General features: G+C 40.6%; 1 protein-coding gene across 1 annotated transcript in view; it reads left to right on the top strand.

The window, feature by feature from the left end:
• CAAP1 (caspase activity and apoptosis inhibitor 1) overlaps nucleotides 1-16,286 on the top strand; it is a 49,998-nt gene extending 33,712 nt beyond the window's left edge. The window contains exon 6 of the mRNA XM_083185350.1: nucleotides 15,338-16,286. Coding sequence (XP_083041476.1) covers nucleotides 15,338-15,672 — 335 coding nt within the window. The 3' untranslated portion in view covers nucleotides 15,673-16,286. The remainder of the gene's footprint in view (nucleotides 1-15,337) is intronic.
• Nucleotides 16,287-16,684: the final 398 nt, after the last annotated feature.

Here is a 16,684-nt window from a genome sequence, read left to right as displayed (position 1 = left end):
TCGGATGTCAGACCCTACGCGATTTGGGCAATTTCACCCGATTTCTCGGGCCAATCCTCCAGAATCAAGTGAAATCGGGCCCAAATTGTGTAGTGTATAGTGCCTTTAGACTTTAATCATATGTTTAGGATAAGTTGTTGGTGGAAGTAACATAATAAATTAGATATGCTGTCACTGTAATGGCAGTTAAATTTGCAATATCAACAGCAGGGTGACTGTTTATGTCAACATAAAAATGTCATCATTGCCATAATGTTGACATTTACAAAAGGGTTAGGGTTGCCATTTTGTTTTTTATACTGTTCGGTTCAGAAGGAAGAGAGAAAAAACCATTGTAACAATGTCCACTCAATTTCTCTGAGAACAGGAATATGTTGACATGATCAATGTCAATACGATGACCATGTTGACATGATAAACATCAACATTATGACTAATATACTGAACCTAATAAATTATAAGCAGGGTGGCAAGATGGGCTCCTAAGGCTCTTGATCTTAGTAGAGTTTGTGTATGTGAGGTGGATTTCTAGTGATAAATATATATTTTTGAAGCATGTATATGTAAATGACACTTAATATTCTAAGTAAGCTGAGTTCAAGGCAGGACTCTGTGAGTCTGTATATTGCTAATGCTGGGCATACATGCGACCATAATTGCAGTGTGTATGTGACCAACCATTCAAAAATATCGATCAGTCCAGGCCAGCCGCATAGGGCAGTGTATGTCCTACTGCAGACGACCAACAGACATTTCCCCTGTTCCCTTACATGGGAGGGAACAGGGAAATTACTTCTCCCTAGGGGCGGAGCGCCAATCTCAGGTGACATAAACTGTTAGTGACATTTTATCTGATCATGTGTGCCCAGCATTAAATATGTCATAATCTAGAGCAGATAAGGCAGGTAGGCACTCACTATGGGTATTTAAAGCACGGTGCAAAGTCCATATATTAATGATAATGAAACTCACTCACCCAATCTCACCCAGGCAGACAAAGCAAGAAGGGACCAGCACTCGTTAGTGGCTGAAGAAAGTTGTATTGAAATTACAATGCAGGCATATTTTGTACAAACATTGTGAACAGCTGACCCAACAGCCATTTCAACCGGAGGTACTGGTTTTCGTCAGGGGTGACGCATACTGGAAGCAGTGGACATATAAATACATGAGAAAGGGGCGCCAGTCCCTCCTACACTGACCCCGTCAGCTGGTATCACCAGCGGGTTCAGCGGTAACTGACAGCCGCAGTAGCGGGGCTGCCGTCATCAGAGCTGACGTCAGCAGGGGAATCCCCTGTGTCTCTCCGTATGCGATCAGCTGCATAGAGCAGTTTGTGTGCGGGCGCCGGACTGCTTATTCCTAGTGCATAGACATGGGGCGAGATAGTAGATGAGTGTGTGAAGTGTATGGTGTGTACAAACGGTGTGAGCGCTGTCCTAATGTAGCGGCAGCTGACTAGTGTGAAGTGGAGTGTTGGGACCTTAAAGCGATGACTGTCAGTTAGATACGTGGTCATAATCTAGAAGAATGGTTCTTAACTCTAGTAGTCAAGTACCACAGACAAGTCATGTTTTTTGGCTTTCTTTAACCATGCACAGGTGAGTAAAACTATTTTATTGGGAGTAAATATCCACAGACAGAAAATGCCAAAACACGAGCTGTTGGGGAAAATGTGAGTGTTGACAGTAGTTACAGTCAATTGAATTGCCTTGCTTAAAACTGGAAAATGTGCACGTTAGGCTGTTCTCATGCAGTCCTACACAGATTTTAGTTTAAAGCAATGATGAGTATAAACGTAAGATCCTTTAGTAGACTGTCACTGTAGAGGGTCAGAATCTGTAATCAATACTAGGTTGTTGTAGACTTAAATTTCACTACAGATGTATATAGACCTCAGGTTGGTAGGTTTATCATATGACCGTATCGGATCTTATATCATTAAAGTCATACGGTCAGTACACGCTGAGCTTTTTTTGCCCATTTTAGTGATTTTCCCCTGGGGTGGATGGCTTTCCATAGTGGGACGCTATGGATAGCTGTCCACTCTCATGCTCAATTGCTGATAATACCAACAGATGAAGGTTGATCAGTTTGGTGTAGATGGATAGAACAGAGCTGTCCTACTTTAGATCAAGCTTGTTTGCGTTCTAGGTAGAGATATCGTTTTTTTTTTTTTTTGTTTTTTTTTTTTTTGGTGTTGGAGTTAGATGTGAAATGGATTTGCCATGCATATAGCAGATTTAATAGAATCTAAGGATATTGGTTAAATTGATTAAATCAAACCTTTTTTGAGGAAATGGAATTCTTTATATGAGAATTCTGGAATATATGATATGGTTAAAATCAAGATTTATTTTAATTAGTAATGATTGCTCCTATACGCTACATTATTTTTTTGTAGCTTAGAAAATGAAAGATAATATCTGGTTGCTAGTAATACCTTTTTTCTATGATGTCCTGTTCTCATAATTTAGGTCACTGAATCCACATTTGTTCAGTATGCCAAGTATATACCAATATTGGCTTTGTTTACATTTTGAAACTGGATTTCATTTTTGAAAGTTGCAAGAATAGGACTGCTACATTTTTTTGTCACTGTCCTCTGTCTGTGTATACACATTGGTTGGGCTTTACAGTGTTCCCGCATCCATAAAGATGGATTAAGAATGCATTAGAACATTGATGACATTTTCTGTGTTTCCTTTGAGAAGACCAAAGCATCTGCATAGCAGACAAATTGGCTCTTTCTGGCTCTTTCCGGATAGATAGTTATTTATTTCATGTACAAACTGGAATTAGCTTGTTTTTTTCCAGTATCAGGCATTGCCGCATGCTGGATTTATTTGTTGCAGCCATTTGATCTTATTATATTGCAGTTCTTCTGTTTTATGTTCAATGCTTACCTTAAATACATGTAACTATTAATGAACTAGTTCTGTTGAACAAACTACTAAAACAGGCTGTGCATTTTTTTTCTGTTAAAAAATAGTAACATCTATGAATCCTAAGCACATACCAAGAAATATAGGAGTAATCTTGAAAATATCTATTCAGATATTGGCAGCATATGCAAATGAGCATACCTGTTCTTTTAGTGTAGGATTTAGGTCTTTATACAGCTTGCAGTTTTCTTTCTCTATATCAAATACATTTTCTTTTAAGCATGGCTAGCCAAAACCCTGCAGGTTAGTTATAGAAGGGTACATTAGCTGGGGGGAGGTTTAACAACTAGCTGGGTTGAGTAATGTTCGATCTGTAGTTTCTTTGCAAAAATTATAATTTGAATGTTCTCTTATTATTTGACGCTAAAGAAATACACAGGAGGTTTTATGTATATAATAAACAGGGAACTTTTTATGATATTTTAGAGTTGTATAAAATTGTCAATACGACTTTCTATAGTACCATACAAATATATGGAAACATTTTTACGTTACATGTGGAATATTATACAGTGACACATGAATTGATCATCTTAACTCCTCACATTACTGTATACTGTCCCCAGTTGCCCCTTAACCCCTTCCTGACAGAGCTAGTTTTTGCGTTCCTGACAGAGCCATTTTTTTCAAATCTGACATGTCTCACTTAAGTGGGGATAACTTTTTTTTGCTTTTACTTATCCCAGTGATTTTGAGATTGTTTTTTCGTGACACATTGTACTTCAAATTAGTGGTAAATTTGGGTCGATACAGTCTGTGTTTTTTTGTGAAAAATACCAAAATGTCGTGAAAAAATGGAAAATTTAGCGATTTGCAAAATGTTAAATTTTCTGCTTGTGAGACAAATAATCTTACCACTCAAAATAGTTAATAACTAACATAGACCATATGTCTACTTTATGTTTCCATCATTATTTCAACTTCCTTTTAATTTTTTTGGACACTAGGAGGCTTACAATATGAATAGCAAATTCTCAAATTTTCAAGAAAATTTCAAACACTGATTTTTTTAGGGACCAGTTCAGTTCTGATGTGACTTTGAGGGACTTGTATGTGAGACACCCCCATAAATGATGCCATTTCAAAAACTGCACCCCTCACAGTATTCAAAACAGCATTTTGGAAGTTTGTTAACCCTTTAGGTGTTTCACAGGAATTAAAACAAAGTGTAGGTGAAATTTCAAAATTTCATTTTTTTTGCAGATTTGCAATTTTAATACATTTTTCTAAGGAACACAGTACATTTTACTAGAGAAATGTGACTAAAAATTGATTCCCCCAAATCTTTTGTTTTCATAAATATCCTATATGTGGCCCTAGTGTGCACGTTGACCAAACCACAGGCTTCATAATAGAAGGAGCACCTACTTGATTTTGGAGCCTCCTTTTTATGAGATTATTTTTTAGGCACCATGTAGGTTTCTAGGCACCATAAGATGCTAAAATTTAGGAACCCCCCCACAAGTGACCCCATTTTGCAAACTACACCCCTCAGGGAATTCATCTAGGGGTATAGTGTACATTTCAAACCCCCAGGGGTTTCACCAATTGTGGTCCAACTGGGCAGTGAAAATGAAAAATTAAATTTTTTACACAAAAATGCAGTTCTGGCTCAAAATTTTTCATTTTCACAAGGAATGAAGGAGACACAGCCCCCCAAAATCTGTGCCCCAATTTCTACCGAGTACGGCAATGCCTCACATGTGACCAAAAAATACCAGTTGGGTGCATGGCAGGACTCAGAAGGGAAGGAGTGATTTTTGGATTTTGCAGCTCAGATTCTGGTGGAATTTTGGTGGGTGCTATGTCGCATTAGCAAGACCCCCCAAGCACCAATACAGTGGAACCCCCCCACAAGTGACCCCATTTTGCAAACTACACCCCTCAGGGAATTCATCTAGGGGTATAGTGTACATTTTAAACCCCCAGGGGTTTCACCAATTTTGATACAAGTGGGCAGTGAAAATGAAAAATTACATTTTTTTACACAAAAATGCAGTTCTGGCTCAAAATTTTTCATTTTCAGAAGGTATGAAGGAGAAAAAGCACCCCAAAATCTGTGCCCCAATTTCTCCCGAGTACGGCAATGCCTCACATGTGACCAAAAAGTACCAGTTGGGTGCATGGCAGGACTCAGAAGGGAAGGAGTGATTTTTGGATTTTGCAGCACAGATTTTGGTGGAATGAATGGTGGGTGCTATGTTGCACCAATACAGTGGAACCCCCCCACAAGTCACCCCATTTTGCAAACTACACCCCTCAGGGAATTCATCTAGGGGTATAGTGTACATTTCAAACCCCCAGGGGTTTCACCAATTTTGATACAAGTGGGCAGTGAACATGAAAAATTACATTTTTTTACACAAAAATGCAGTTCTGGCTCAATATTTTTCATTTTCACAAGGAATGAAGGAGAAAAAGCACCCCAAAATCTGTGCCCCAATTTCTCCCGAGTACGGCAATGCCTCACATGTGACCAAAAAATACCAGTTGGGTGCATGACAGGACTCAGAAGGGAAGGAGTGATTTTTGGATTTTGCAGCTCAGATTCTGGTGGAATTTTGGTGGGTGCTATGTCGCATTAGCAAGACCCCCCAAGCACCAATACAGTGGAACCCCCCCACAAGTGACCCCATTTTGCAAACTACACCCCTCAGGGAATTCATCTAGGGGTATAGTGTACATTTCAAACCCCCAGGGGTTTCACCAATTTTGATACAAGTGGGCAGTGAACATGAAAAATTACATTTTTTTACACAAAAATGCAGTTCTGGCTCAAAATTTTTCATTTTCACAAGGAATGAAGGAGAAAAAGCACCCCAAAATCTGTGCCCCAATTTCTCCCGAGTACGGCAATGCCTCACATGTGACCAAAAAATACCAGTTGGGTGCATGGCAGGACTCAGAAGGGAAGGAGTGATTTTTGGATTTTGCAGCTCAGATTCTGGTGGAATTTTGGTGGGTGCTATGTCGCATTAGCAAGACCCCCCAAGCACCAATACAGTGGAACCCCCCCACAAGTGACCCCATTTTGCAAACTACACCCCTCAGGGAATTCATCTAGGGGTATAGTGTACATTTTAAACCCCCAGGGGTTTCACTAATTTTGATACAAGTGGGCAGTGAAAATGAAAAATTACATTTTTTTACACAAAAATGCAGTTCTGGCTCAAAATTTTTCATTTTCAGAAGGTATGAAGGAGAAAAAGCACCCCAAAATCTGTGCCCCAATTTCTCCCGAGTACGGCAATGCCTCACATGTGACCAAAAAGTACCAGTTGGGTGCATGGCAGGACTCAGAAGGGAAGGAGTGATTTTTGGATTTTGCAGCACAGATTTTGGTGGAATGAATGGTGGGTGCTATGTTGCACCAATACAGTGGAACCCCCCCACAAGTCACCCCATTTTGCAAACTACACCCCTCAGGGAATTCATCTAGGGGTATAGTGTACATTTCAAACCCCCAGGGGTTTCACCAATTTTGATACAAGTGGGCAGTGAACATGAAAAATTACATTTTTTTACACAAAAATGCAGTTCTGGCTCAATATTTTTCATTTTCACAAGGAATGAAGGAGAAAAAGCACCCCAAAATCTGTGCCCCAATTTCTCCCGAGTACGGCAATGCCTCACATGTGACCAAAAAATACCAGTTGGGTGCATGACAGGACTCAGAAGGGAAGGAGTGATTTTTGGATTTTGCAGCTCAGATTCTGGTGGAATTTTGGTGGGTGCTATGTCGCATTAGCAAGACCCCCCAAGCACCAATACAGTGGAACCCCCCCACAAGTGACCCCATTTTGCAAACTACACCCCTCAGGGAATTCATCTAGGGGTATAGTGTACATTTCAAACCCCCAGGGGTTTCACCAATTTTGATACAAGTGGGCAGTGAACATGAAAAATTACATTTTTTTACACAAAAATGCAGTTCTGGCTCAAAATTTTTCATTTTCACAAGGAATGAAGGAGAAAAAGCACCCCAAAATCTGTGCCCCAATTTCTCCCGAGTACGGCAATGCCTCACATGTGACCAAAAAATACCAGTTGGGTGCATGGCAGGACTCAGAAGGGAAGGAGTGATTTTTGGATTTTGCAGCTCAGATTCTGGTGGAATTTTGGTGGGTGCTATGTTGCACCAATACAGTGGAACCCCCCCACAAGTGACCCCATTTTGCAAACTACACCCCTCAGGGAATTCATCTAGGGGTATAGTGTACATTTCAAACCCCCAGGGGTTTCACCAATTTTGATACAAGTGGGCAGTGAACATGAAAAAATTACATTTTTTTACACAAAAATGCAGTTCTGGCTCAATATTTTTCATTTTCACAAGGAATGAAGGAGAAAAAGCACCCCAAAATCTGTGCCCCAATTTCTCCCGAGTACGGCAATGCCTCACATGTGACCAAAAAATACCAGTTGGGTGCATGGCAGGACTCAGAAGGGAAGGAGTGATTTTTGGATTTTGCAGCTCAGATTCTGGTGGTATTTTGGTGGGTGCTATGTCGCATTAGCAAGACCCCCCAAGCACCAATACAGTGGAACCCCCCCACAAGTGACCCCATTTTGCAAACGACACCCCTCAGGGAATTCATCTAGGGGTATAGTGTACATTTCAAACCCCCAGGGGTTTCACCAATTTTGATACAAGTGGGCAGTGAACATGAAAAATTACATTTTTTTACACAAAAATGCAGTTCTGGCTCAAAATTTTTCATTTTCACAAGGAATGAAGGAGAAAAAGCACCCCAAAATCTGTGCCCCAATTTCTCCCGAGTACGGCAATGCCTCACATGTGACCAAAAAATACCAGTTGGGTGCATGGCAGGACTCAGAAGGGAAGGAGTGATTTTTGGATTTTACAGCTCAGATTCTGGTGGAATTTTGGTGGGTGCTATGTCGCATTAGCAAGACCCCCCAAGCACCAAGACAGTGGAACCCCCCCACAAGTGACCCCATTTTGCAAACTACACCCCTCAGGGAATTCATCTAGGGGTATAGTGTACATTTCAAACCCCCAGGGGTTTCACCAATTTTGATACAAGTGGGCAGTGAACATGAAAAATTACATTTTTTTACACAAAAATGCAGTTCTGGCTCAAAATTTTTAATTTTCACAAGGTATGAAGGAGACAAAGCACCCCAAAATATATGCCCCAATTTCTCCCAAGTACGGCAATGCCTCACATGTGACCAAAAAGTACCAGTTGGGTGCATGGCAGGACTCAGAAGGGAAGGAGTGATTTTTGGATTTTGCAGCACAGATTTTGGTGGAATGAATGGTGGGTGCTATGTTGCACCAATACAGTGGAACCCCCCCACAAGTCACCCCATTTTGCAAAGTACACCCCTCAGGGAATTCATCTAGGGGTATAGTGTACATTTCAAACCCCCAGGGGTTTCACCAATTTTGATACAAGTGGGCAGTGAAAATGAAAAATTACATTTTTTTACACAAAAATGCAGTTCTGGCTCAAAATTTTTCATTTTCAGAAGGTATGAAGGAGACAAAGCACCCCAAAATCTGTGCCCCAATTTCTCCTGAGTACGGCAATGCCTCATGTGTGACCAAAAAGTGGCAGGACTCAGAAGGGAAGGAGTGATATTTGGATTTTGCAGCACAAATTCTGGTGGAATGATGGTGGGTGCTATGTCGCATTAGCAAGACCCCCAAAGCACCAATACAGTGGAACCCCCCCACAAGTGACCCCATTTTGCAAACTACACCCCTCAGGGAATTCATCTAGGGGTATAGTGTACATTTCAAACCCCCAGGGGTTTCACCAATTTTGATACAAGTGGGCAGTGAACATGAAAAATTAAATTTTTTTTACACAAAAATGCAGTTCTGGCTCAAAATTTTTAATTTTCACAAGGTATGAAGGAGACAAAGCACCCCAAAATATGTGCCCCAATTTCTCCCAAGTACGGCAATGCCTCACATGTGACCAAAAAGTACCAGTTGGGTGCATGGCAGGACTCAGAAGGGAAGGAGTGATTTTTGGATTTTGCAGCACAGATTTTGGTGGAATGAATGGTGGGTGCTATGTTGCACCAATACAGTGGAACCCCCCCACAAGTCACCCCATTTTGCAAACTACACCCCTCAGGGAATTCATCTAGGGGTATAGTGTACATTTCAAACCCCCAGGGGTTTCACCAATTTTGATACAAGTGGGCAGTGAACATGAAAAATTACATTTTTTTACACAAAAATGCAGTTCTGGCTCAAAATTTTTCATTTTCAGAAGGTATGAAGGAGACAAAGCACCCCAAAATCTGTGCCCCAATTTCTCCCAAGTACGGCAATGCCTCACATGTGACCAAAAAATACCAGTTGGGTGCATGGCAGGACTCAGAAGGGAAGGAGTGATTTTTGGATTTTGCGGCTCAGATTCTGGTGGAATGAATGGTGGGTGCTATGTGGCATTAGCAAGACCCCCGAAGCACGGTGAAATTATGAACCTAATATTCCATAGATGTGTGGTATATTTTAAAACACTCCTTTATACATAGGCCGGGTTTGTCGGGGCAAGTGTCACACTGGAAAATAGTTTGCTTTCTTATTCCCTTTTTATAGCAAACTTTGCACCTTTTTTGTGTCCTGCCCTTTTTTCCAGTGGAGGGGATTTCATCAGGAAAATGCTGCCCTGGTACAATACGGGGACCAGTACTAGAAGTACTGGGGCCCTCTGCCTGCTGGTTCCCAAATATTAGGCCCTTTATGACTTCCTCTTGAAAGTGCATAAATGTCCCCCTCTGGCCGGTAGAACGGAATAGCACGTAAGCGTTATACAGTGCCATCTGGATGATATACACGGCCACCTTCTTGTACCAGATTTTTGTTTTCCGCAGGGCACTGTACGGCTTCAGTACCTGATCTGAAAGATCAACTCCGCCCATGTACCTATTGTAATCCAGGATACAATTAGGTTTGGAGGTGTGGGTACTGGTACCTCGTACAGGGATGGAGGTGGTACTGTCTCCGTGAATTGTTGTCAGTATAAGGACATCCCTCTTGTCCTTATATTTGACCAACAACATATTTTCGTTGCATATTCCCCTGCTTTCACCCCTTCTCATTACTTGGGCAATGTGCGTTTTTGGGAGGCCTCTTTGGTTCTTGCGCACAGTACCGCAAGCTGCTGTACCTCTTGAACCAAGGGCCTTAAACAGGGGGATGCTGGTGTAAAAGTTATCCACATAGAGGTGATAACCTTTATCCAGGAAGGGGTGCACTAAATCCCAGACAATTTTCCCACTAACACCTACGAGGGAGGGGGGGCATTCTGGCGGTTCAATTCTTGAATACTTCCCTTCATAAACCCTAAACCTGTGGGTGTACCCTGAGGTGCTTTCACACAGTTTATACATTTTTATGCCATACCTTGCCCTCTTACTGGGAAGGTACTGGCGGAATTTAACCCTTCCTTTAAAATGTATAAGGGACTCGTCGATACAAATAAATTTTTCAGGGATGTACACCTCTTCAAATTTGGCACTGAAATGATCAATGACCGGCCTGACTTTGAATAGCCGGTCAAAGGTGGGATCATCTCTGGGTGGGCACTGTGCATTATCGGTGTAATGTATAAATTTAAGAATTGTCTCAAATCGAGTCCGGGTCATGGCCATACGGTAAAATGGAGTACTGTACAGAACATCTGTACTCCAATATTGCCTAATTTCTGGCTTTTTTACTATGCCCATATGAAACACCAGACCCCAAAACGTCATCATCTCTACTGCATCTACAGGGGTCCACCTAGCAAATGATGACGTGGGGTTTTGAGCAATAAACTGCTGGGCATATAAATTAGTTTGGTCCACCATTAAATTTATAAAATCATCAGAGAAAAATAATTTGAAAAAGTCAATTTCTCTGAGACCTGTGGAATCAAATTGGATTCCTGGCATGGCCAAAAACTCAGGAACCTGGGGCTCAAAATTGTCTGGTGGTGGGGTCCATACGAGATCAATTATTGGGGGGGGGGTCTCAGCTGCTCTACGGGGGCGTCTTTGAGGGGGTCCCTCATCACCAGAGGAGGAAGAGGAGCTTAAGGCAAATCCTTCAAATTCCCCGCTTGCATCACTGGCTGTGTCAGAGTCAGAAGCAAGCATGGCATATGCCTCCTCCACTGAATACATTCTCCTGGATGACTGGGAGGACATTTGGGAGGACATTTGGGAGGACATTTGGGATGCCATTTTTATTTTTGTGTTACTGGTAGTGAAATGTTTCAACACGTGTATAGTGTAGGGGGGGGTACAAACTTGATTTCAATCCGGGGGGTATGTAGTGTGTAGTGTGTATGTAGTGCAGAAAAAAAAAAATACTTTATACCAATAAAAAAAAAAAAAATGAAGGGGTTAAAAATAAAAAATTTAAGGGGTTAAAAAAAAAAAAAAAAGGTCCTGCGCCAAAAATTGAGCACAGATGTTGGTCAGTAACGTCTGTCACTGAACAGCGCTCAAAGGCAACAGGAATTTGATCAAAAAAAAAAAAAAATAGATCAACCCTGTGCCGAAAAAGATGATCAGTGATGTACGTCACTGATCAGCGCACAGCGGCCACAGGACACCCACAAAATCACAGTGTGTGTAAAAAAAAAATTAAAAAAAGACCCCACAGCACACACACAAAAAAAAAAGGTGATCAGTGATGCGACACTGATTACCAGTGAGGTGCAGCAGGTGCACAACCTTTGGTGCAACTGACAGGTATATATAAAAAAAAAAAAACCTCTGTACCCCCAAAAAAGTTGCTGATCACCTCAGATATAGTGATCAGCACAAAAGGCGGGGGCAGCAGACACAAAATTTAGCACTCTCTATCACTCTCTGTCACTATCTCTCTCTATCTCTCACTATCTATCACTCTATGACACTGCAGCAGCAGCACTGACAGGTATATCTATATATAAAAAAAAACCTGCGCCCCCAAAAAGTTGCTGATCAGTTAATTTATACTGATCAGCACAAAAGGAGGGGGCAGCAGTCAGTTATATAAAAAATATATAGCACAATCTGTCACTATCTCTCTCTATCTCTCTCTCTCTATCTCTCTCTATCTCTCTATAACTATCACACTGCAGCAGCACAAAATATAGCACTCTGTCACTAGGCCTCTCTATCTATCTCTCTCTCTCTATCTCTCTCTCTCTATCTATAACTATATCACACTGCAGCAGCACAAAATATAGCACTCTCTGACACTATCTCTCTCTCTATCTCTCTCTATCTCTCTCTATCTCTCTCTATCTCTCTCTCTCTCTCTCTCTATCTCTCTCTATCTCTCTATCTATCTCTCTATCTAGCTAGTACACTGCAGCAGCACAATTTCACAGGAAGGCACAAGTAGCAACAGGATCCAGGAAGCAGTGATGAAGCAGCGATCAGGTAAGTATGGAGCAAGTATGGAGCAAGGTTCTGGTCAGTATGGCGGCAGGGGGGTACGGTGACCGCACTGCACGCTATTCCAGACCGGAATGGCGTCTGCAGTGCAGTCACCGTTAGTTTAAATCCCCCTCCTTGGCTGTGATTGGTCCGTCGGTCCGACGGACCAATCACGGCCTTTGGGGGCGGGCGGGGTGAGGTGGGGTGACACCAGTGTCACCCTTACACCCCGCGGTGATTGGTGCTGTACTTTACAGCACCAATCACCTCTGATCCCGTGTCACCGGCGAACGTTATTCGCCGGTGACACAGGAAAACGCTGTGAATGGCTGTTCACACTGAACAGCCAATCACAGCGATCGCCAACGGGGGGGCGGCATCGCAGCCCCCCCTGGGCATGCACGGACATGTCTGCTGTCAGGGACAGCAGACATGTTGAAACTGTCACCGCGTCTATAGACGCGGTGACAGTTTAAATCCATGACGTACATTTACGCCATGTGTCGGGAAGTGCTTCCCGACCATGACGTAAATGTACGTCAAATGTCGGGAAGGGGTTAATCATTAGCCTAGTTTAGATAAGGAGAGTAACAAACCTACTTGTGAAATAAACTTCTTAGATTTTGTTTAGCGTTTGATTAATTATAACTTTAAAATCGGTTATTTGAAAAATGATCTTCTGGTCACTTCTGCTATAGAATTCAAAGCCATTTAAAAGGGAATATTTAAAGAGGCTATATTTAAAATCTTATTTTACTACATTGCAGAAAGAGGATATTTAATTCAGGCAGTTTTTAGTGTGTCAGGCTTCTGTTTATTTTACTATGTAATTAATTTAATTTAATCTCACACACAAGAGAAAGCTAGAAAGGTATTTCTGTTTAGAAAAATCAGCTTTTCCTGTTCCTATATGAAGATCAGACAGTGACGCTTTTGTTAACTAGAAACATCAAGGAAACAAAATGGCTTCCTGATTATTGATGCTTTTGCTAACCACAATTTACTGTATGTTTGGAAGCGAGAAAACAAAACAATATCATCATTTCAGTCAATAGGTGGCAGTTTGCAAGTAATTATGGATTGGTGATTGGTATGATTTCTTCATTATTAAAAGGGGAGCATTAAATATAGGACACAGGAGGTTAAACAAACAAATGCAATTTACTATTCGCAGTAAGTGGCGTGACACAATTCCGTCTCCGATGCTAATTTTTTACGAATAGCAAAAGTTGTCCTGATTTATGAGCTAATAATTATATGTTGCTACTGTTTATTATAATGTTTAACTTGATAATATTGATGAGCTGAGAACTGGGTGGAATAATTATTCAAATGAATGTGTGTGAATAATCTGAGATCTCATCTCCTGCATGTAAATAATGTCTTATGTTAGCAGGAGTTCAGGAGAGAAGACAAGAATGTCTGACGTTTTTGATTTATTAAGTTACACAGATTCAATTTTATGATCAAATGTATCAAATGGAACTTTGTATTGTTCATTGCAATTTGCTAACTTTATATTAGATATTGTAATGTATTGCTTGTCCAAAGTTAAACTTTGTGGGTACTGCTTTCCTAGCACGGCGCCCGTCTCATTGATTGTATGCCTTAAGTTTAAGGTACTTAAGGCATACAATCAGCGTGATGGACCCGATTTTTTTTAATCTCATGGATCTTATGCATCCATAAGATGCATGAGATCCATGAGATAAAAAATCGTGAGCCCCCAATAACCATTGTTAACGCCACCAGCACTATCAACGCCAACCCGAAGCATGGCGAGCGCAGCGAGGGGCAGCGGTACGCGTCCTCCGACCTTTTCATACCCCCACTATCCTTGTCGGCGTGGAGTTGATTTTATATAGTGCAGCGAGCCACCGAGCCCGAAGCGTGGCGGGGGGACGCAGACTACTTTACATGTGTTCCGCGTCCCCTCCATCAGTCCCCTTGCGCCCGGCATTGGCAATTGTGTATGCACTTGCCGATGCTGGCCCTCCTTCCAGGTCAACGTCACTGCCAATATCGGCATTGGCTATGGATCGGGTAATGTTTATGGGGCTTAGGACGTTGCCGATTGTTTTGTGAATAGGAAGTCATAGTCTATGGATAGGATTTTGGATGCTGTCATCTTAAAAGCCAAGTCGGGTGATTCCTGTTGAAAGGTTGTCCTTCACCAACGTGTAGACCAAGGTATCAAAAACGGGCTTAAACAAACTGGGGTTGTATGTGTAGAGGAAATAATGGTGACAGTAGTAATTCAAATTTCAAGATCGCAGACCCATATAATATAAGAAAATAATCATGGATTGTGGCAATGCAAACACACTAGAAGCCGTAAGATCTGTATAATATACATGTTACGTAATTCCTGAAAATTAAGTTACATCACAGCCCCTACTCTATAATAAGACCCGCAGAGTAGAATGCAAGATTTTTTTTATCCCAAGTCTTTATTTTGCTTAATTTGCTAATATAATCCTCCATCTGTTTCTTTGTAGGTGCATATGATTATAGTAAGATCACCTATTATTCTTATGTTGTCCTACTATATGGGTAGGCAGTTTTGAAGTCCGCAGAGCTTAACTGCAGTGTAAAGCTTGTGCTTGTGCTAAACAACTCCTAAAGCAAATTTATCAAGCTAGCAGTATTCATGGTTTTGGTGTTTCCTTACTCTGTTTTACTTGCACCTTGCCAGACTCTCCAACCAGGATAATTTTTTTAAAACTCTGTTTCATCTCCTTATTTTAAAGTTACAGCATCCATTTTAGATTACATTTCTATGCATCATTATAAAATAATGTTACTATAATATGTTATCATATCATATTAGTTTATTGTTTGCCACTTTTACATGTCATATTGGTGCATCCAGAATTTGTGCACAAAATACTGTACTTCAGTAGTTTTTGCCTTGATTCGTCCTTTGTAGATCTACAATCTGAAATGGTATATAGTATATGCACCTTTATATTCTTTTTTTTTTTATTTTACAGGTAAAGGAGAGGACTTTGATGCCCTCAGTATTAATGCTGATACATATGATAGCGACATAGAAGGTGCAAGCTGTGAAGATCGTATCCATGAGGCACCTGTTGCCATTACACCTAAGGTGGCAGGGCAGTCTGATGACCTTGTGATGGACATTGAGAAAAGCGTTAATGAAATCCTGGGACTGGCTGAGCCAGTAGTAGAAGTGCCCTCAACCACCGGTGCTGTGCTCCCTGAGGACGTTCAACCATCGGCTCAGCAGCTTGAACTGCTTGAACTGGAGATGAGAGCTCGTGCAATTAAAGCCCTGATGAAGGCTGGTGATGTGAAGAAATCCTGACTTGGATCATGTTCGCTTACTAATTTAATGAAACGCAGACCTTATTTAATAGGATTTTTGATATGTATAGCATAAAAGATAAGTTACAATAACAAAGTCCAAGTTGAATTTTTACATGTTGAAATTTTGTATTTAATTTAGACTATTATAAAATTCTTACTGGTAAACAAATTTTGACTTGTGGCACCACTTTTAGTTCATTCTAATAAAGTAAGACCAATTTTAATCAGTTGCAATTCTAAACTTTATCCTACTTTATTTTTTACAGTAAATTATTAGTCACATACTTTGCATATATAGTGCTTATTTGCCATGGCCCTGGCTACTAATTACAATGTATGATATAATGGAGTAGATTGGAGTCAGTAAATGTTTCTGTATTGTGGGTTTGTTTTTTTATTGACTTATTACAGATTTAGGCCACCGTCTTACAGTACATAGACAAGTTCTAATACATAACTATTAAAAACCAGTAGTACATTTATCTTGTTAAGATATTTCTGTTGACACATTTATGGTGTGAACATGATGCCGGATGCAATCATAACTAATGCATTTTACACAAGAACTATGTGCCGATTATACATTTCCTGAATAAACTCTCTTAAACCCAATTGCAGTCAATATGTGTTACCCAGTAGCTCAAGCAATGTAAGTGTTTTGAGGCAAAAAAAAGCATATCGTCTACATTCAAAATATTTATTATTTCTAAATAGATCATTTTGCCTGTTGTCATTTTTTAATTACAATTAGATTTTGTGTAATTGTTTAATTTTAAGTTCTACTAATTCCCACAGCTATCTGACACATTCTTTATATTATCATGTTGCTTACCAGAAAAAAGTCGGATGTTAAATAATCTAGGTAGCATCACACTTTGCTTAACTGTTGAAAACAAAAATTCAACTTGACCTTAAAATTATTTGGTTTTAAAGCTCTATGTCCTATGGCATAGGTTAAATTAGGTTTAAGATGATCATGTTTAAATTTAAAGCAATAAATGGCCATTACA

The sequence above is a fragment of the Crinia signifera genome, chromosome 1, assembly GCF_055691185.1.
Source record: "Crinia signifera chromosome 1, ASM5569118v1, whole genome shotgun sequence".
Taxonomy (NCBI): Eukaryota; Metazoa; Chordata; class Amphibia; order Anura; family Myobatrachidae; genus Crinia; species Crinia signifera.
The sequence above is the reverse complement of the archived record's forward strand: the minus strand, read 5'-3'. Positions and strand labels throughout refer to the sequence as shown.